This window comes from Oncorhynchus mykiss, chromosome 10, assembly GCF_013265735.2.
Source record: "Oncorhynchus mykiss isolate Arlee chromosome 10, USDA_OmykA_1.1, whole genome shotgun sequence".
NCBI classification, from domain to species: Eukaryota; Metazoa; Chordata; class Actinopteri; order Salmoniformes; family Salmonidae; genus Oncorhynchus; species Oncorhynchus mykiss.
The window spans coordinates 55,085,959-55,107,904 of NC_048574.1; the positions used below are offsets into that span (position 1 = coordinate 55,085,959).

The 21,946-nt window shown below is 42.5% G+C and overlaps 1 protein-coding gene across 4 annotated transcripts in view; it reads left to right on the top strand.

Moving 5' to 3' along the window:
- Positions 1–21,946, top strand: part of tmem131l (transmembrane 131 like) — a 100,097-nt gene that overhangs the window by 42,505 nt on the left and 35,646 nt on the right. For 3 of the 4 annotated variants that reach the window (XM_021619108.2, XM_021619107.2, XM_021619105.2), the window contains exons 4-14: positions 5,099–5,170; positions 8,501–8,624; positions 9,142–9,258; positions 10,501–10,605; positions 14,181–14,258; positions 15,680–15,860; positions 17,414–17,472; positions 17,573–17,678; positions 19,855–19,960; positions 20,201–20,345; positions 20,708–20,881. In XM_021619108.2, coding sequence (XP_021474783.2) covers positions 5,099–5,170; positions 8,501–8,624; positions 9,142–9,258; positions 10,501–10,605; positions 14,181–14,258; positions 15,680–15,860; positions 17,414–17,472; positions 17,573–17,678; positions 19,855–19,960; positions 20,201–20,345; positions 20,708–20,881 — 1,267 coding nt within the window. The remainder of the gene's footprint in view (positions 1–5,098; positions 5,171–8,500; positions 8,625–9,141; positions 9,259–10,500; positions 10,606–14,180; positions 14,259–15,679; positions 15,861–17,413; positions 17,473–17,572; positions 17,679–19,854; positions 19,961–20,200; positions 20,346–20,707; positions 20,882–21,946) is intronic. The other variant, XM_021619106.2, reaches the window with a different exon arrangement.

Consider the following 21,946-nt stretch of genomic DNA (forward strand, 5'->3'; position numbering starts at 1 on the left):
CAGCTAAAGACTTACAGAACTCCCTAACATGCTAACATCTTTGTTGACAAGTCTACAAAACGTAAAACACTAAACAAGAATGGTGTTCATGGGAGGACACCATGGAATAAGCCACTGCTGTCCAAAAAAACATTGCCGCACGTCTGATGTTTGCAAAACTACACATTGAAGCTCAACTGAAGTTGGGTGACGCAACAGGACAACGACCCAAAACACGGAAGTAAATCAACAACAGAATGGCTACAACAGAAGAAAATACACCTTCTGGAGTGGCCCAGTCAGAGTCCTGACCTCAATCCAATTGAGATGGTGTGGCATGACTTCAAGAGAACGGTTCACACCAGACCTCCCAAGAATATTGCTGAACTGAAACAGTTATGTAATGAGGAATGGTCCAAAATTCCTCCTGACCGTTGTGCAGGTCTTATCCACAACTACAGAAAATGTTTGGTTGAGTTTATTGCTGCCAAAGGAGGGTCAACCAGTTAATAAATTCAAGGATTCACATACTTTTCCCCCCTGCATTGTGAATGTTTACACATTGGGTTCAATAAAGACATGAAAACGTATAATTGTTTGTGTTATTAGTTTAAGCAGACTGTTTGTCTATTGTTGTGACCTAGATGAAGATAACATTTTGTGACCAATTTATGCAGAAATATATTGAGGTTTCACACTTTTTTTTTTCTTGCCACTGTATATTGTTAAAGCTAGTTAGGGTCTTCAGGAGCAGTGTTTCGTCTCTGCCGTCAACTCACTGAACAGCTGTGTCAGCCCTCTGTCAACAGGGCCAGATCAGGTTCTCCTCCTCACACACAGCAGCTGCTGGCTCCCTGCAGTGCGGATCTCCGTCACAGTGCTCATTGGAATGGGACGTCACACACACATATGGCCACCACAAACAACGCACTGGTCGCAGCAGGGTGGCAGAAATGACCTCGTACTTGCCGTCATATAGTGTGTCATTCAGATAGAAAGCACAAGTTGATTTTTGGTGAGAGAGTAAGGGATAGTGGGCGGGGTGCATGTGTACTAACTGAGTTCCCATTACAATATGTTGTAGGCTGTGTCTGGGTTTCTTTTTTAAAATGCTATTTGTGTAACAGAGCCATTTTTAGTGTGCAAACCTGACCGTCTTGTCGCAGGTGCCAAGACAATGTAACCCACTCAGTCTCAGGAAGATGGAGTAGGGGGAAGGTGCCCCTAAATGCTGATCTTGGGTCAGTGTAGCATTTCCCCCACTAATGGTTAAGGTTAGGCTTGAGGGATGGAAAGCTGATCCTTGATTTGTACCTTGGGTGGAAACTTCATCCTGGAGCCAAGTGGATTTTGCCATGGTCTCAAGACAGTCTAGCCTAGCTGATGTACATGGATTTGTCAATGTACCAGCCCGCTACTTATAGCCTAGGGCCCAGTGTTTCTCAATACTGGTCCTGGTGACCCAACGAGGTGCACATTTTAGTTTTAGCCCTGGCAATAACACAGCACACTAACCCACCTGATTCTACTTATCAACTCATCAAGACATGATAAGTGGAAGCAGGTGTGTGCACCCATTTGGTTTCCCAGTAGGGCTGGGAATTGCCAGGGACCTGTGTTGCGATGCTGGTGTTTCATGATTCTATATCTATTGCAAGTTGATACTTTGATTTGATTGCGATTCGATGTTCCAAACTCTCTTGCTCACTGCTTCAGAGAGATGAGAGATCATAAGAAAATGGCTTTTGATCAGTCATGGAAATAAGTGCTGAAAACAAATTGGCTCCCTATTTAACCTTTTCACATGTACCAACAAACGGGTGTGATCATTCTACAGCGTACGCTCAAACCAGTGTGATTAGAACGTCCAGTTTCGATCGATGCAACAGTCAGCATTTGAGCTGGCCACACTTTTTTCCCACAAACACAGTCCATAAAAAGTTATGTCCTGAATGTGAACAGTTTTTTATTTTTGGATGTCATGTTCAGACATTCACAGAAATAGTGACAGCATACACAATCATCTAAACTGGGAAATGTATGCTACATTAGTCCTAGCGCTAACTACGGGAAGATTTACCTATTTAGAGCACTTTCGGCTGACAGAAACCACAATATGAATTAGCTAATGGCAGTTACTATTTATAAATCGTCACATCACAGGTGAGCTCAAAGTTGATCGAAATAATTGAGTTAAACACTTTCTAGAAATCAAAAGTAATCCGACGATGGGTAGTTTGTGCAAGCTGCCATTTTAGTTTTTTTTTTGCGTCAACCAAAGATGAGATGAGTTTGGTCTGTTTTCAGTATGCATGCTCAAGGGGGTGTGTCATCTACGATCATCCACTTTCCTCCATTCACTTCTGGAAGTTTACTCGAAAGATAAGTGAACCATTCCTTCACCTCATAACATCTTTGGTCTGACAGACGTGACACCCAGAATGCATTGTATAATGTCAACAAACATGGCGCCACACATAGCTGGCAAATAGCTTAGCAGTAGCTCATTATAATCAGTACAACAAAATACCAAGAAAGTATTTTACACACATCCTAGGTGTCCATTACAATCTATGCAATAATCAGAATGCATTATTTGTCACCAGTACTTGAAACCGTGAATAAAACTGTGAATACTTACATACATACATACATACATACATACTGTATGCTACAGTAGAAACAACACGATACACAGAAAATAAGGCAATTACTTTGATAGCAACTTACACATGTCCAAAGTTATTATTTGTAAGGAAAACAACAATGCAACAATGTGAGCGGCCAGTCAGAAAATGTACCAGTTTGTGCAAGACTGCAAATGTCTGCATACTTTGTGCAGAAGAAATGGGGAAGGGCTCTTCTCGAAGAGGGAAGCTTGTAGCTTGTCCAGCTAAATTAAGCCTCAAACAACACTGAAATGGGCTACTTCTATTTGAATTAATGAGGAGGCGGTACACACTTCAATTCAAACTGTTAGAAAATAATTGGAAATTGACAGGTTGAAACACAGCCTATAGATAATTAGCAGGCAGCTCGTTTTAACCCTATCCCGATGTGTAGCTGTCGATTTATTTTATGCCCCCATCAATTTGGGTCCCCAGGACTAGGATTGGGAAACACTGAGCTAGTTGATGGGCATCCCCATCCATTCCAACAATCAACGTGTCAAATAAACATGTTTATCAACACTAGAACCCAGCCAGGGTATCCATTTGGGGGATTTTCATTTACCCGACGGGATTTTCATTTACCGGACATTTGAGAAATTATCGGACCCATATGCATTGGATGTGTAACCTGATTAGGTCGTCCACCCACAGTGCTCAGAATGACAAAAAACACATTTAGATTATGGTCATTTATATTAACAGAACATGCAAGTCGAGGATGCAACGATGATTCTGACGTGCACTTTGAAGATGTTAGAATAACTGTCCACATTTACATTTCCTCCGCGAAGACAAGTAACCAACAGCAGAATCACTAGCCTGTCAATCTACTATCCCCCACAGTAGAAAGGTTTACCTATTCTATTGGTCACCTTGCCTAGAAAGAAATACCCTATTCCAAACAGACTCTGGGACAGTTGTGAGATGATAGATCCCTAATTCATACAACCAGTAGGCTACATAACAATGTGTGATGCAACAGATCACAACGTTTAGCTTAAAATGTTGACCAACTATTTCTACACGTTATAAGCGCAGCAATGCACACAGGGCAGCAAGGAGGCTACTCGCGAATGTTCGTTCCATAATGCAATTAGCGGGATAACCCAGTTGTCAAAAGGGCACCGCACATGCAAGTGGTTTTATGTGACCAAGATGAAAGTATACTTTAGACATGCTTTTAAGAGGGGAGATCTAATATGCAAAAACTAGCACGGATTGCTAATATGACTAGGATTGTGGCTACTGGGTAGTGAAATAAAGTTTATATGAAATGATTGCTTCCACTGATATGGACTGATTTTGGGCTAAGGCTACTTTGAAGAAAGGTAAGACATGCCTCCATAATATGTATTAATACGTTCAGTTTTCAAACAATTAAGTATATGCATACTGCCTCCAGCTCATTGCAAAGTGGTGTGTGACAGTGATGAAGCCTGCCTTCTGTTGCCGATGTATGCGTTTGCTGTTTGAGATGCTGTAGCCGCAGCTCTCGCGCTGTCTGACCGATTTTCCGCTCAAAGGCCCTGTATCTGTACGCTGTACACGTTTGATAAATAAGATGCATAGCGGAATATACTTGTACCTGCGGCAATTGTGCAACATTGAAGGCTCCTTGGCAACATTGGATTCACACTTCTGATAGTTTAGAGTTTCTAATATGAAACTGAAGGAGGTGTGTGTGTCTGATGTCCGAGAGCTATTCTTATTGAAGCTCAGAATTAGAAACCCCCACTTTCTGTTGTAACGGTGTCACTGGCGATTGGCTGCGTTGTTTTGCTGCGTGCCTCGACGCTCGCTTGCAGTGCAATGCAGGGCTGCATGTTCATTACGGCAACGAAAAACTATCTAAAACATTTTGCAACGATAAAAAATAGGTAATTTCTCATTGGACAAGTCCCAGGCAGTCTCTCCCATTTTTCTTCTATTTGGTGTCTAAACATACAGAAACCAGGCTATTATTTACCTTATTGAAATGAGTAGAATTCCAATCACAAATAGAAGGACCCACATTGGTGTTGATGAAAGCAGGTTTAAGTCCAACTCCCAACACATGCGGCTTGAGTTTTCCAAAGACACTGTAAAGCAGCTCTTTTAATAAAGAACTCTCATTGTCTTTGTCGTGTTTCAACTCGAGCCCCCCCCCCCCCCCCCAATGGGGTGTGAAATGGATTTGGCAAGCGGGAGACTTCCATTTAAATCCCCCTAATTCATCTCTGACACCCCTCTCTGCCTTTTGTTATATTTTTATGTATATTTGTTTTTACGAGTAGGACGATCAAGTGTCTCAGAGGACTCGAGATTTGGCCACCACTCTGGCTGTGTTAGATAGGAGAGTCGCCCTAGCGCTCACTTGTTTCATAGGATAAGGTCCCATTGGAACTCCACTGAGTTGATAGGTGTACGTGTACATAAATGTGTTCTTCTCTTTGTCTTTCTTTCGCCAGCTCCTCATTCTATGTGCCGGAGAATGGAAGGCCGCTGCGCTTCCAGCCGCCATCGCTGGAGTTTGGGGCACAGTGAGTTTATTTCTCTCACTTCCTGGTTTCATAGAAAACGATTCATAAACATAAGCCGACGTCAAGACATTGATAAATCCCGTGTTTGGAGCTACTATAACCAACCACCTCATTTTAGACGTACACATGGGTGGGTGCAAAAGACACCGACTCCAAATCACAATCCGACAGTTATCAGAGTAATGTGGAAATAGCGTCGTATGCCAAAATCAACAAAATATCTGTAACCTTTACCTAACCATGTCTGGATTATGTCACCGGAAGCCCCCATGAAGAATCACATGCATAGAAAACGATGATAAAAAGCAGTAGAAGTGGAGAAGCTCTCTGTATAAAGCAGAGGGGCCTTTTAAACGCAGAGGAAGCCAAAGGAACAGACAGATGACGACCAAATAAGGTCATGAGCAGCTCAGCTCTCTTCCCATAAGCGCGAGACTGAATAAGGGAGAGGGTCAGACCCAAGGGGAAACGTTTAGAACTCTGCTGTTTGCCTCCCCGCTCCCAAAACAATCACCAGAATAGCGAGACTCTTTGTTGTGCTTGGACGGCTGTCCCCACTGCTACTATTTGCAGCTGAAAAAATGTATCCTCTGACATATTTATTCATTTTTGAGCCATATTCACATTTTTTTCCCTCCAAGGTCTGTTTATTTCCCATTTTGTTTATCTATTGATCCAAGTATCCAAGATAGGTATTTGTTAATTATTTCTGTTTCTAAATCTGAGAAATACCCCATTCCTAACGTTTTAACAAACTAGTAAACACTAGGTCCGACCTAGGATGTATCCTCGTCCATACCTTATTGCTTTGGACAATGGTTGCTATATGACTGAAGTGTTTAAACAATGCAATCCCACGCCCTTGTTTTACAGTGGCATCAAGAAAAGCAGCCATAACACAAGCACGCCAGCACAAGGTGTTAAACTCAACCTCATCCCCGCCCACTAGCCTTGCTAGCCACTCACTAACTAGGCTAACCCAACAGCCCAGTAATTTCAGCAATGGCAATATACCGTGTTTATATGCAACATTAGCACACCCTCCTTTTTCCGTTTGCCAGGCAGCACAGAGGGAACCAGGCATGCCCAAACAGACCTTTTATCGACCGAAGATGTGTCCCAAATGTCACCCTCTTTCCTATATATTGCACTACTTTTGACCAGAGCCCAGTGGCACCCTATATAATGCACTACTTTGACCAGAGCCATATGGGCACTCTATTCCCTATGTGTAGTGCACTACTTTCGCAGTATTTACTCGTCATCCCGTAGTTTAAACATACAACAAACCCCCCTGTCCCTACAACAATGCAGGTCCCCAGTCATGTGATACGAGTGGCTAAGACATGCAGTAGCTTCGCATAAAGAGGATGGAATTTCTGCTGTCTTTTGCCATCAGCGTTGAATTGAGGAAACATCTAGATTATAAAATAGGCAAGGTTAAAACTCCTCTATCTGTTAATTAATCACGTTAGGAAATGGAGTTTGACCTAGCCAATGACTTTACGTTGTACAGTAGCTCTAAAAGTTACTATCCGGTGTATTTCTATATTCCTGGCTTATGGTTATGATGACGCTAGCATGAGGAAAGCTTGCACCTGCAGCTATTAAGTTTATCTGCAAACCTCTCCTTTAAGAGGGACACAGGTGACTCCTGCCTTCGTTGCTGTGCCCCCTTTTTTATTCCAAACGCATCAAAATATTGAAAGGCTAAATGGAGAGCGCTAAGCATAGCTCCAAAGGTCACCATAGACCTTTTAATAGCAGGCTGCGCTCGCTTCGTTTTTGTGGTTGATCTGAACTATGTTACGTTTTCTCCTTTGATGTCTGCCCCGGAGAAGTGTCAGAGGAGCAAAAGTGACTTCCTCGTTTCTAGGAAGTGCTAACTTGTAGTCAATAAAATGGTGTAGGGTGAAGTTGCCCCTAGATACTGATCTTGAGTCAGATTTGCATATCCTTCCGCTAATGGTTAAGGTTAGGATTGGGGGAGGGAAGTGGAAGCGGGACAGATCCTAGATCTGTCCTTAGAGGAAACATCACTATTAAAGGGACATTTCCAGCTCATGGTCAAGTGTTGATGCTATGTCAGTGTTGACACAATCGGAAAAACTTTGCCCTGAAGTTACTCTATAACTACAGTGGTAACTAGAATGTAATCATGGTAAAACTGCAAATGAGGTAACAATGTCTAAATTGTACTTAAACAAAAGTTAGTTTCATAGTAGTTTAGAAATATTACTTTGTCGATGTCCAATTGCGATAAAGTATTCTACACTGATTAAACAGCATGATCATTACACAGGTGCACCTTGTGCTGGACCCAATAGAATGCCACTCTAAAATGTGCAGCATGGTCACACAATGCCACAGATGTCTCAAGTTTTGAGGGAGCTTCCAATGGCATGCTGACTGCAGGAATGTCCGCTAGAGCTGTTGCCAGATAATTGAATGTTAATTTCTCTACCAACGTCGTTTTAGAGAATTTGGCAGTACGTCCGATTGTCATCACAACCCCTAGACAACATGTATGGCGTTGTGTGGTGGGCGAGCAGTTTGCTGATGTCAACGTTGGTGGTGGTGAGGTTATGGTATGGGCAGGCATAAGCTACAGACAACGAACACAATTGCATTTTATCGATATCAATTTGAATGCACAGAGATGCCACGACGAGGTCCATTGTCGTGCCATTCATCCCCCGCCATCCCCTCATGTTTCAGCATGATAATGCACGGCCGCATGTCGCAAGAATCTGTACACAATTCCTGGAAGCTAAAAATGTCCCAGTTCTTCCATGTTCTGCATACTCACCAGACATGTCAAGCGTTGAGCATGTTTGGGATGCTCTGGATCAACGTGTACGACGTGTTTTCAGTTCCCGCCAATATCCAGCTACTTCGCACAAGAGGATTGGGGCAACATTGCACAGGCCACAATCAACAGCCTGATCAACTCTATGTGAAGGAGATGCGTCACGCTGCATGAGGCAAATGATGGTCACACCAGATACTGACTAGTTTCCGTGCCCCCCCCATTTAAAAAAAAATGTGTGTATATATATATATATATATATTTTTTTTTTATTTATTTATATTTTTTTTAAGGTATCTGTGACCAACAGATCTGTATTCCCAGTAATGTGAAATCCATAGATTAGGGCCTAATGAATTCATTTCAATTGACTTATTTCGTTATAGGAACTGTAACGCAGCAAAGTCTTTGAGTGTTGCATGTATATTTTTGTTCAGTATAGCTTGATGTTTACTATGCCTGGATAGAACAATGAGAGGTGCTTGTTGTGTCCATCTCTCTCCATCTCTGTCTCTCTGTAGGCCACTGGGGCTGCCAAGAGCTGAAACCATATACATACACAACCCCAGCCAGGAACTTCCAGTGACACTGCTGTCAATGTTTACATCCAGCGGACATTTTCACATGCCTTCGTTCCACAGAAGGGTGAGTGTGTGTGTGTGCCCTCCCTCGGACACTCCCTCCCTCTCTCACCCAACCACACCCCTCTGCATCTAGTTTCTCGCAACAATCTCTGTTTTGTTTCTCTCTCTTTCTCTCTCACACTGTTTTTTCCTCTCTTCGTCTACCTCTCACCTCACTCACCTCTCCACTCCCCCTTCTTTCTCATGTCAGTCCCTTGGGCCACCAGTACAGCTATTTAAACTCTCAAACTGCCATTGAAACCCACAGCATTTCCCTGCTCTGCTTAGAAAATAAATCAAGCACAAAGTTGCATCAGTCTGACAACAGTGCATGTTACATTCTTGCATATCACGTTTTCTCCTACCGATTCCATGCTGAAATTAACCCACAAATCATTCTCTGCATGATTCTCATAGAATGGGTGGAAGTTGTGTGCCTCACCAGCATAGTACAGAGTATGAAGCCATGCTAGTATGGACATTGTAACGTAGTCATTGCCTTTCAGTGAACCCTGACCCCGTGTCCTCTCTGCTTTCAGGTAATCCCACCCAGAGGGAAGGCCTCATTTAAACTGGTCTTCCTCCCGACGGAGGAGGGCAACGTAGAAAACTCATTATTTATAAACACATCGGCCCACGGGGTTCTCTCTTACCAGGTCAGTAGTGATATGAGCATATGATACTAATGCTCTCCGGTCTATGTCGCAAACGGCTCCTTATTTACTGCACTACTTTTCACCAGTGCCTGTATGACTGTGGTCAAAAGTAGTGCGCTATGCCTCGCAGTGCTAGCTGTGTCGCTAGAGATCCTGGTTCGAGTCCAGGCTCAGTCGCAGCCGGCCGCGACTGGGATACCCATGGGGCGGTGCACAAAACGGCCCAGCATCGTCCGGGTTAGGGGAGGGTTTGGCCGCAGGGATGTTCTTGTCCCATCGCGCTCTAGCGACTTCTGTGGCGGGCTGGGCGCAGTGCACGCTGACACAGTCACCAGGTGTACAGTGTTTCCTCCGACACATTGGTGCGGCTGGCTATCGGGTTACGCGGGCATTGTGTGACGAAGCAGTGCAGCTTGGCTGGGTTGTGTTTCGGGGGACTCACGGCTCTCGTCCTTCGCCTCTCCCGAGTCCGTACAGGAGTTGCAGCAATGAGACAAGACTGTACCTACCACTTGGATACCACGAAATTGGGGAGAAAATGGGGTAAAAGTGTTTTAATAAAAAATATATATTCCTGCACTATAGACTAGGGTTCTATTTGGGACTTATGCCCTGACCCACAGCCAGGGATCTGTTTTTAATATGGACTCAAAAAGAACATTGTGTGCTTGGTGGAAGGCATGTTGAAGTTAGTTTTGCAATCGTTTTGAAACACAGGAAGTAATGGCTGTGATGTGATATTTGGCACCTTTGACCCCTGACCTTTTTAAAGACTCATCAAAGCAGATGGGTGTTAATAACAGAGTGACTAAATGCCCAAAGCCCTATTAATAGTTAAATCAGCATTCGTTCATGGTTCTTGGCAGGGAGGGAAGGGTGCCTAGGCCTAAATATATTCTGTTTATCAGTGAAAAGGCACAATTTAGTACACCCAATCATTAAATAACTTTAGTTTCCTTTAAATATGTGGATTGTGTTTATTATGATGATTCACTCTCCGGTGTTGTATACATCATGGCCACTATTAGCATAAGCAACATTAGCATGCGACCTTGGATTCATTCACTCCCTTTGATTTAATATTCTGTGGTCTAATCAGTCCCTTTACAATGGCCAAGTAAACAAAACTCCACTTTTGGATTGCACACTCTTCTGACACATTAGACATCTCTCGAGGTAAAATAAGTAATTTCTGTCATATTATATGAACTGTCTCTTTAACAGTGATGTCCTTTCACCCAGGTTTTTGGTTTGGGCGTCCACCGGGGCTCTTTAAAGGGGGTCAATAGGAAGGACAGTGTCCTCATATTCCCCCACATCCAGAGCATCAAGCTTAGCCAAACTCAGGTACGTCCATTCCATTCAACTCAACACACTTGATTTATTGCCCAACAGGCAATTGTTCCTGGACAAGGAAGTCAACAGACATGTGGCAACAGGATACATATGTTTACCACAGTACTATAAAGACTTACACACATGCCATAACAACAAGCAAACACATTTACCACAGAAAACTTGCTAGCATGGCCCTCTGCCCTGCTCTGCAGTGTGCAGGCCTTGCTGTATTGTCAGCTGCTGGCTATCAGATGTCAATCTTCCCCTCGTTGCCAGTCCCAATACAGAGAGAACCCAACACAGAGGCATAAACACACACTTGCATGAGGCGTACGCGCACACACAAGGTATATACACATTCATGCATGCACACACATGATCAATCACGTTCATATTTGTGTATACACAATCACACTCTTGTGCACACACACACACACGCACGCGGAGCATGAAAACAGTCCCATCACACACGCACTCGCACCCACTTTTAAAAACATCAAGGGAAGACGTGAAAGCGACACAAGGCTTCTTCGGAGGAGCGTTACCCTCGGCAACAGGAAGCAGGTGGCAGTTACAAAATGTCAGCCTGGCTGCGTTCTCACAATCACTCAGACTTGCTTCTAGTCTTTATTTAAACATTTATTGCAAGATGGTTGTTTTTGTTATTTCTCAGTATGGCTCACTTAATAAATCGACCACTTATTTTTAACACGCTCTTCTGTTACAACACTGAAGTTTTACAAAACAAAATATGGGCTGCGTCTTAAATAAATGCCCCCCTATTGCCTATATAGTACACTACCTTTGATCAGTGCTCCTATATAGAAAATAGGGTAGTGTTGAAATAATGCACTATAAATAGAATAGGGTGCCATTTGGGACAACCATAGTTTCTTCACTGATCTGGATATACTTTTATGCGAGGTAGACAGGCGTTGTGAGAGTAAAGTTGTTCCTGTACGGTGTCTGTGGTTTGTGTTGCTGTAACACGGCCTGTTGAGCTGCTGAACATATGAACAGGTTTAAATATAGACCGAGTTTTGGCAGCCAGATTCAAATTTAGTTCCCCCTTCCCTTTATTTCATACACCCTGTCACTGTATTTCTGTCTCACTTTCTATCTTTATTTCTCTCTCTGGCTCTTTAGTGGGGAGGTTGAAATTAAGTCTCTCTCTTTCTCTCTCACCAAGTCATTGGACGAGGTTACTGTTATTTCACAGTGTGTACTGGAGCTTTGAGCTCACCACCACTTTTGATATTAAATAACGCACTACGCACCAATCCAAATACACTGTCATGTATGAATACTGTCACCTAAGTATAAGGTCTTGACTAGTGAAGACTTGTGTCAAAGAGATCTGCCTTGTAGTTGGGATAACCTATAGGTCATGTTGATAAATCAATCAATCAGTTTTGAATTTATAAAGCCCTTCTTACATCAATAGTTGTCACAAAAGACTTTACAGTAAATAACCCGGTCTAGAACCACAAAGGTCATAGGGTTCAATGACTCAGGGCAATGATGCTGGTCATGTACACCACCTTTCAAAAGTTTGGGGTCAATTAGAAATGTCATTGTTTTTGAAAGAAAAGCTAATTTCTGTCCATTAAAATAACACAAAATTCATCATAAATACATTGTAGACATTGTTAATGTTGTAAATGACTAGTGTAGCTGGAAACGGCTGATTTTAAAACAATAAAAAAAAAATACATTTTAAAATCATTTTTAATGAAATAACTTCATAAGCGCTCATTATCGGCATCTATCACTCCTGCGTTCCAATGGAAGTTGTTTGCTAATCCAAGTTGATCATTTTAAAAGGCTAATTGATCATTAAAAAACCCTTTTGCAATTATTTTAGCACAGCTGAAAACAACTTTTGTACTGATTAAAGAAGCAGTATAACTGGCCTTTAGACTAGTTGAGCATCAGCATTTGTGGGTTTGATGTCAGATGTCAATCTGGCTCAAAATGGCATGAAACAAATAACTTTCTTCTGAAACACGTCAGTCTATTCTTGTTCTGAGAAATGAAGGCTATTCCATGTGAGAAATTGCCAAGAAACTGAAGATCTTGTACAGCGCTGTGTACTACTCCCTTCACAGAACAGCACTAACTGTCTCTAACCAGAATAGAAAGAGGAGTGGGAGGCCCCGGTGCACAACTGAGCAAGAGGACAAATACATTAGTGTCTAGTTTGACAAACACACTCCTCACAAGTCCTCAATTGTCAGCTTCATTAAAACTTCTTCAGGATTGGTGGGTGTGGTGGTTCATTTCTTTACTATCAAATGAGGAGAGACACTTATCACACAAGTTCAAGTTACACTTAAACTAAATCGACTTGTCAACGATTCACCATTTCTAATGATCCGTTGAAAGTGCCGAGACAAAAGTACAAAGGTATTTTATAGCCAAGATACACCCCTTTCAACCTACATGACGAACAACAGATACATAGAATGGGTCACAAGGTGAGACCTTTTAAATGAGAAAGGAGTATCCCGTAGCCAGATAGGATTCGCTATAAATGATTGTTCAGTTTTTTTCCCTAAGACGAGGTTCCTATCTCGTTCCTGTTATTTCTAGCACAAAAACGCCAACTCAACCAATGGTCAACTCCAGACACTACCACACACACCCCCCAAGGCCAAAGGAGGGCGTGACTGGCACACAAACATTGTGGAAACCACTAATTGATTCCCCATTAATCACGCCATCTCTTCACATGTTTTAGAATAGGTAAAGACACATTCACATGAAGACAATGTTCTCTCCTGTCCTCTTCCCTTTCTGATATTCTGCATAGCACCAGGGACATGTGAAAGACAAGCCTGACCTCTCCCCTCTCTGGGCCCCAGGTGACTGAGCCCTAGCTGAGGGAAGAAGTGCAACTGCCAACACTAGAGTCCAAAGGGATACATTCTAATAACAAGTATATCACATAAGCATATTATGCAGATAAGACATCTTAATTATCTATGTTACCCAACTAATTCTGATTCATCCGCCACATGCGTCCCCTGCGGGACGGTTGAGTTAACGTAGGCTAATGCGATTAGCATGAGGTTGTTGTTAATTGAGTGCATGTAAACTTCTGACCCACTGGGAATGTGAAGAAATAAATAAAAGCTGAAATAAGTAATTCTCTCTCCTGTTATTCTGACATTTCACATTCTTAAAATAAAGTGGTGATCCTAACTGACCTAAAACATGGAATTTTTACTAGGATTAAATGTCAGGAATTGTGAAAAACTGAGTTGAAATGTATTTGGCTGAGGTGTATGTAAACTTCTGACTTCAACTGTATGTTACCAATGTTTTGCTTAATATAACCTCACACAATTAGTTTAGTTTGTTATTTATGCTACACATGCCTGCATTTATTTCCTCACTAGTCCCATTAGACTTCCATCTAAAAGAGTGGTGGATTAATGAAACTGCCTTTAATTTATTTAGTCTAATCAACATGACCTTTCCAGCTATTCATCTCATCAAAGAGCATTGGAATGAAGGCTGAGTTATCTATCAACCTCCTTGATTGTAAGTTTCTACCATTGACTCTATGTTCTCTGTTACAGGAAGATTCTTCCAACATCACTATCCTGGGGCTACTGCTAGAGTGCAGTTTACCCAAGAGCATGTACAGCCAGCCGCAGGTACTTGGGCATCTCATTACTTTTTAAAACCAGCGTTTTCACTATAATGTTCTCAGTATGTAAATTGAAAGGCTGAAATATGCTTTATATTAGTTCAAAATTGAACGCGCTACCAAAATCGAAACACAGACGCTGCCAGACTCAACAGAAATGCATGTGTATGACCACTTGATATTTTCGAGGCAACCTATTTGTGTTTTAAAGGCAAAACGTTTAAATTGCAAAGTCCTTATTCCATGCTAACTGTAAGAATAACTTTGAGCGTTGATATTACAGGCATTTTCATAGCACTTATGGCCGTTAAAGTTTATTTTCTTTTTTTCCAACTATTGTCAGCACGAGTGCTGACTACTCCTTAACTGTGTGTACTCACTATCTTCTTGGCTACATGATAAATCACAAGGGTTATTCTCCTGTAGTCAGTTATTACCTGTGTCACATGAATTGGGGCTCTAAAGTCTACTGCAGAATCATTGCTCATGATGAAATTGTTTTGAAGGATTATGTGTACAGGACATCTGAGTGAGCTGCGGTGTTGTGATATCTGACTGCAGTCTGGTTCCTCAAGAAGCCCCAAGGACAGTGAGACCACTTGCTAGGAACATAATTGCGTCCTTGCGAGACCTTTTAATTGGCCGGGAGCTTCCCTAAACACAGGTGGCGCAATCGCCACCAATGACGCAAGCCCCTACACACCACTCTATCGCTCAAACCTAACCCAACTTTGTTTTGTTTGTTTTTTCATAATGCCTTGTGAATAGTTCTAGTATGGTGTAGCCTGGTCCCAGATCTGTTTGTGAAGTATAGCCAACTCCTATGGTCAGGGGGGATAAGCACTAATATGGCGTCTTCAGGAAGTGGCCGGTAGTCTATCTGTTGTATCCACAGGGGCTTGGTGTTTGTTATTGTAGGCCCAGGCCCTGTGGCGTCTAGCCAGGGATAGATGGCTGTCTGTTTCTTAAGTCCAGGCCTGAGTCGCTCCTACTCCTAAAACGACAAGGCCTGGTATGAGCCAGGCTTTGCACCCCTCAGATACAGATCTTGCCAGATTAAAGGGGGGTTAGTGGGTTAGGTACAGTGCTGAGGGACTGAAGAGAAGCAGCTTGTTGCCCATTGTTCTGCCTCTAGCTGACTGTGTGTGTGTGTGTGTGTGTTTGTACACGCAGACACACACACACACACTCTCTTTTAGTATACTCCCCCTTCATCTCTTCCTCGTTGACATTTCTTACACAATTTTACTAATTTGTCTCTCCTTCTGTCCCTCTGCCCCCCTGTCGCTCTCCACGTTCCACTCTCCCACTAATCGCTCGTTCTACACTCCTCTTCATTCTCTCTGCTCTATTCAACCAACCCCCTCCCCCTTTCTCCTTCTTTGCTCCCTCTGTGTAACTGGTATGCCTTTCCTGCCGTTTCCCCAGGGGTCCTGCTTCCAGAGCGTTGAGGACCATGCGGCCGGGGTAGAGCAGCGACTCAACCTCCAGATCAGGCTGTCGGAAAGCACAGAACGCCCTGCTGACCTGGACAAGCTCAAGCCCTACATCATCGAGCACATCCTGGTCCTGTTGGTCGCCCCAGCCACGGGCCGCGGCTCCGCCAATGGTGGGTGTTGGGGCTAGGGGACTAGTTTTTGGTGATGGAGGTGGGGTAAGGCATGAGAGCTAGGAATAACTTAAAATATTTTAAGGATGTTGGTTGGTTTTAATATAGAATATTGGTAGTCTGTGGGTTTAGGGTCCTTTGTACCCCACCTAAAGAAACATCTGGGAGAAACACTGATTCGGATTTGGGAGCCTTACCACTGCTGAGCCATTGAGCATATTACCACAGCTAGTTGTAGAATCAAACATGTCCTTCCCCAAATTCTCATCTTAACTATTAAAGGGGAAACGGCAAAACTGATCTTAGATCAGCCCATCAGTGCAAGTTAATCCTGTATCCTCATCACCACCACACCCCATATTACATACACAGAACCGTTAGTGCTCCCTTATCAAGGCCGGACTATACTCTGTCGAGTAGGCTACATCTCCCTGCTAGAATATCCCTATCACACCAGGCCTGTAGATTGATGGTAGATTAACATTAGGTTTGTCCCAAATGACACCCTATTCCCTACATAGTCCACTACTTTTTTTTACCAGATCCCATAGGACTCTGGTCAAAAGTAGTGCACTATATAGGGAATTGGGTGCCACTTGGGATGCAACCATTGTTTACAGTTTGATACTAGGGGCCAGACATGGGTGATTAGATGTTCTTTCCTTGTTCTTTTGTCCACCGACTTCTACATCATAAACAACTAAGGGATGTTTTCCTGGCTTTCTCCATTTACATTTTAATCTAATAGTAGACTTAATCTGGGTCATGTCAGTTTACAAAATGGTATTTCTGTGAAACAGTATTAAAACGGTGAACTTGGGTGAACGGACTCCCATTGAACGGTTGGTCATTCATTGGTTTGCCAATACAACGCTATCGATGGAGGTGAAGCGTGAACGGTAGAACAAGTACTTTTCATCCACAGTCTCACTTGCAGAGAAACCTGCGGTTGAAAGGAATTGCCCTAGGGAATCAGCCCCGACGTGTCGGCTCAGCACTTTCGCCCACCCAACTGCTGCACTGCTGCTGTAGAGTAGAGCACTCAGGTTTTTATGATCACAGCATACTGTAAACATAATCACCTCCTTTCACTTAGTGCTACTGTCCAGATCAAACCCGAACTGAAACCACCTAGTGAGTAACATTAGATCTAATTTTAAGTTAATTGTCAGTCATCTGACCTCCTGTGAGGAGTGTTATCAGTCATCTTTCGTCTCGTGTACAAAAGATGTGATTGGCATGCATGAATGGGATAGATGGGGCATTTACCTTCTACCTTGGAATGGGCATCATAGAGCATCAGCGTTACGCCCTTAGATTCTGTGCACGGCGTACAGTCACAGTACCTAAGAGGATGTCAAGTAGCCCTGAAGATTGCTTTGTTATTGACGGTCTGTCTTAAGGTGGATGTATCCATTTTGTGTGCGTAGTGACACCTACTGGCGACAGAGAGAAGTGCAATTTTCAGTGTTTTGTTGGGCAGCAGTACAGTATTTATTCGATTCTGTCAATAACATGTCATTAACCTATTATGTCTTTATTCTGTCCCACAGGGGAGCCAAAAATAGGAATTTATATGTTGAATTCAGGAGGAAAGAAACTTTATGTTAAGGTAAGTTTCTGTGCGAGTACTCAGAGTACTTCTATGTAGTCTACTTAAAATGTATTCAGTATTACCCATGCAGGAGTTTATTGTATATTTTTTTTATTAGGAAATACAGTTGCTATCCAAAGTGGACAGCACTCTGGAGTTCAGCCCAGTCCTGCTGAGAGCATCAACAACAAACTTCACAGAAGTGGCTACGCTAGCCTGCAGAGGTACGTTACAATGTCAAGGTAGAGAAATACTGGTTCTGTTTGCCATTTGTGGTAATAATATCGATATCTTAAAAGAAAAAGAAAACCTGCAAATTGCTCTTGAAGTATCATCCTCAAATTGTTCCCACACACCTGCAACAAGCAAACTCAGCTGTGTGACATCTTTTCCTATTTTTCTTGTGAGTTGATAGCATGTGTGTATATTTAAGCAATAAGGCCCAAGGTTGTAGTACAGTGCCTTCAGAAAGTATTCATACTCCTTGACTTATTCCACATTTTGTTTTTACAGCCTGAATTCAAAATTAAAGTGCTTTTTTTCACCCATCTATGCCCAATACCCCATAATGACTAAGTGAAAACATGTTTCTAGACATTTTTGCAAAGTAATTTACATAAGTATTCACACCACCGAGTGAATACTTTGTACAAACACCATTGGCAGTGATTACAGCTGTGAGTCTTCATGGGTAAGTCTCTAAGAGCTTTCCACACCTGCCCATTATTATTTTCAAAATTCTAGACAACCATTTTTGGCTCTTGCCATAGATTTTCAAGTAGATTTAAGTCAAAACTGTAACTCAGCCACCAAGGAACATTCACTGTCTTCATGGTAAGCAACTCCATTGTAGATTATTCCTTGTGTTTTAGGTTATTGTCCTGCTGAAAGGTGAATTAATCTCTGTGTCTGGTGGAAAGCAGACTGAACCAGGTTTTCCTAGAGGGTTTTGCCTGTGCTTAGCTCCCGTTCCATTTATTTTTATATCCTGAAAAACTCCCCAGTCTTTAGCAATTACAAGCATACCCATAACATGATGCAGCCAACACTATGCTTGAAAACGCAGAGAGTGGTACACAGTACTACTGTATTGGATTGGCCCTAAACATAACTCTTTCTATTCAGGACAAAAAGTTGATTGCTTTGCCATATTCTTGTTGTTGTTGCAGTATTACATTAGTGCCTTGTTACAAACAGGATGCATGTTTTGGAATATTTGTATTCTTTACAGGCTTCCTTTTCACTTTGTCAATTAGGTTAGTATTGTGGAGTAACTGCAATGTTGTTGATCCATCCTTAGTTTTCTCTTATTACAACCATTTCACTCTAATGTTTTTAAAGTCACCATAGAGTACCACAGTATGAGTCATAATAACCATTAAACCTAGCGGTCAAACAGGGAAATGGTTCCAATCGTTTTTCCACCACACATTTTTCCCATCAGAGATTTTAGAAACACTTAGTGAGGGCTGTGTTTCATGTTGGCCTACCCAGATGTGATGTTTTCTGTTTAAATCTCTCTAGGACAAGGTGACTTTTATCAATATATTCACCTGTATTTACCCCCTAAAAATGAAACTCTAATTAGATGCTAATGTAAATACCATGATGATCTGGACAAGACTGCCGAATCGAGGCAAAGGTAAGAATCTGGATTAACTATCTGTTTACTAAATGTAGTAAATGATTGGGACCATTTCCCTGTTTGACCACTTTGTTTTATGGGTATTATGACACCTCCACTCTGGGGTTCTTATTGGTCTCATTGTGAAATGCCTGAGTGGTTTCCTTACTCTCCGGCAACTGAGTTACAGTAGTCATCTTTGTAGTGACTGGGTGTATTAATACACCATCCAAAGTGTAATTAATTATTTCACCATGCTCAAAGGGATATTCAATGTCTGCTTACCAATAGGTCCCCTTCTTTGAGAGACATTGGAAAACATCCCTGGTCTTTGTGGTTTAATCTGTGTTTGAAATTCACTGCTTGACTGAGGGTCCTTACAGATAATAGTAGGTGGGGGGTACAGAGATGAGGTAGTCATTCAAAAATAATTTTAAACACTTTTATTGCACACACAGTGAGTCCCTGCAAATTATTAAGTGACTTGTTAAGCAAATATGTACTCCTGAACTTGACTAGGCATGCCATAACAAAGGGGCTGAATACTTATTGAGTCAAGACTATCATTTATTTCATCAATTGTGGCTGTAACACAGTATATAATAAGTCAAGGGCTATGAGTACTTTCCGAAGGCACATATGCTTTTAATTCCATTCTAGATATGCATTTAGCTTCTATCACTATGAAAAATGTGACTGCCCTGTATTAGCTGGAACGTAACTTATCTACCGAGAGGAACCTCCTACTTTTAAAATCCAATGTTGACTGTGTTCAGCAGGGTCCCTGCCAGGTCAGGGTAGAAGATGCTCCAGTCATATTAACCTACAGGTCCTGGGGAATCACACAGTAAACACTTTCCCTGGCTTCCACATCACACACAGGTAAGACCATACAGATACTCTGCTCAAAAGGAGATTTTGACTATTTTCTGCCCTCAAGGTGTGTAAGACGACGTTTATGTTCCGTTTTCAGTTTGTATTTACAAAGTATAAAATCGAGATAACAAAAAAAACGCTAGAAAATGTGGTGAATGGGCGTTACGTTATCAGCACAATTTAAGAGACAAGAGTTCCTCTCACTCCTCCAGAGCATGTTTCAATGGTTGTCCCTCCTCTCTCCAGGGGGTTGGAGCTGTCTAGTCTCTTTCAGGTGAGACTGAGGCAGAGAGGGGCCGACCACGTGGACCTGTGGCTGACCAACACCCTCCACTTCCCCCTCGCCGTCCAGGACGCCACCCTCTCCCCGGAGTCCCTGGGCTTACTGAAGGTAGGGGTGGTGGTCTTCTTTTGTGGTTGCACTGGGCATCTCAGAAGATGGCTACGTCATACAAATGTGGTTCCATGAATTCCGTTGGCATTTTTATGAGGTCGAACAGAATTTTTTTGCTTAAGCTCAATAGAAATGTCAAAGTTCAGCCCGAAAGCTCTGTGCAAAAGTAAAATTGCCTTGGTTTCTTTATGCATATTGGTACAGGTACACAATTCAGTCTCTCGAAGTTTCACAGGCCTGGTTTCCCAGGTTGAAATCTGTCTCTACTTCAAATATGAGAGAACGAGATCTGCGTAGTTATAGTTGAATCTCCTGCTATCGGTATGTCTGTGCTGACCGTCTGTCCCCCGTGCGTCAAGGTGGTCAACTTCAGCGGGGCAGTGTCAGTGCCCCAGGGTGGCTGCTGGCGGCTCCTCTCCCTGAAGCTCCTCAACAGGAGCCTGCCCCTAAACCTGCTATCTACCCTCTCCCTGACCACTGGCTTGGGTCTGGCCCTGAAACTACCCCTCCACTTTCACTCCACCCTGGCCAAGGTAATACTCCCAGGGACTGTCTGCATACACACTCCGCCATACTCTCGATAGACCAGGAGTGCACATTTTTGTTTCTGCCCTAGCAATACACACCTGATTCCACTAATCAAAGGATTGATGAGGAGTTTGTTAGTGTAATCGGGTGTTTTAGTGCTAGGCGAAAAACAAAGATGTGCACCACTTTCGGACTCCAGGACCAGGGCCCGTGTCCACAAAGAGTAGCAGTGCTGATCTAGGATCAGTTTAGCCTTTTAGATCATAATGAATAAGATTTTATGGACAGATTCTAGATCAGCACTCATATGCTGAGATACCTTGTGAATAAATGCCCCCGGTCTGAGAAACATTGCCATAGACAACTGTCTATTTCATACTACTATAGTCCTGAATAAACACACTTTACACTATTACTGTCTGTTGTTATGATCTCTACACTAATGTTTAACGTCTGCTCACTCACTCCTTTGTTCTGATAGTGTGTGTGTGTGTGTGTGTGTGTAGTGCAGTGCAGTGCATTCGGAAGGTATTCAGACCCCTTCACTTTTTCCAAATGTTACGTTACAGCCTTATTCTAAAATGGATTATGTAAATGGCTACATTGTTTTCCTCATCAATCTACACACACTACCCCATAATTACATATCGAAAACAGGATTTTAGGAATGTTTGCAAAATAAAAAAATGTAAAGGCCTTATTTACATAAGTATTCAGACCCTTTGCTAATGAGACTCGAAATTGAGCTCAGGTGCATCCTGTTTCCATTGATCATCATTGAGGTGTTTCTACAACTTGATTGGAGTCCACCTGTGGTACATTGACTTCATTGGACATGATTTGGAAAAGCACACACCTGTCTATATAAGGTCCCACAGTTGACAGTGCATGTCAGAGCAAAATCAAGCCATGAGATCAAAGGAATTGTCCGTAGAGCTCTGAGACAGGATTGTGTCGAGGCACAGATCTGGGGAAGTGTACCAAATCATTTCTGCACCATTGAAGGTCCCCAAGAACACAGTGGCCTCCATCATTCTTCAGTTGCCTTCCATTCTTAAATGGAAGAAGTT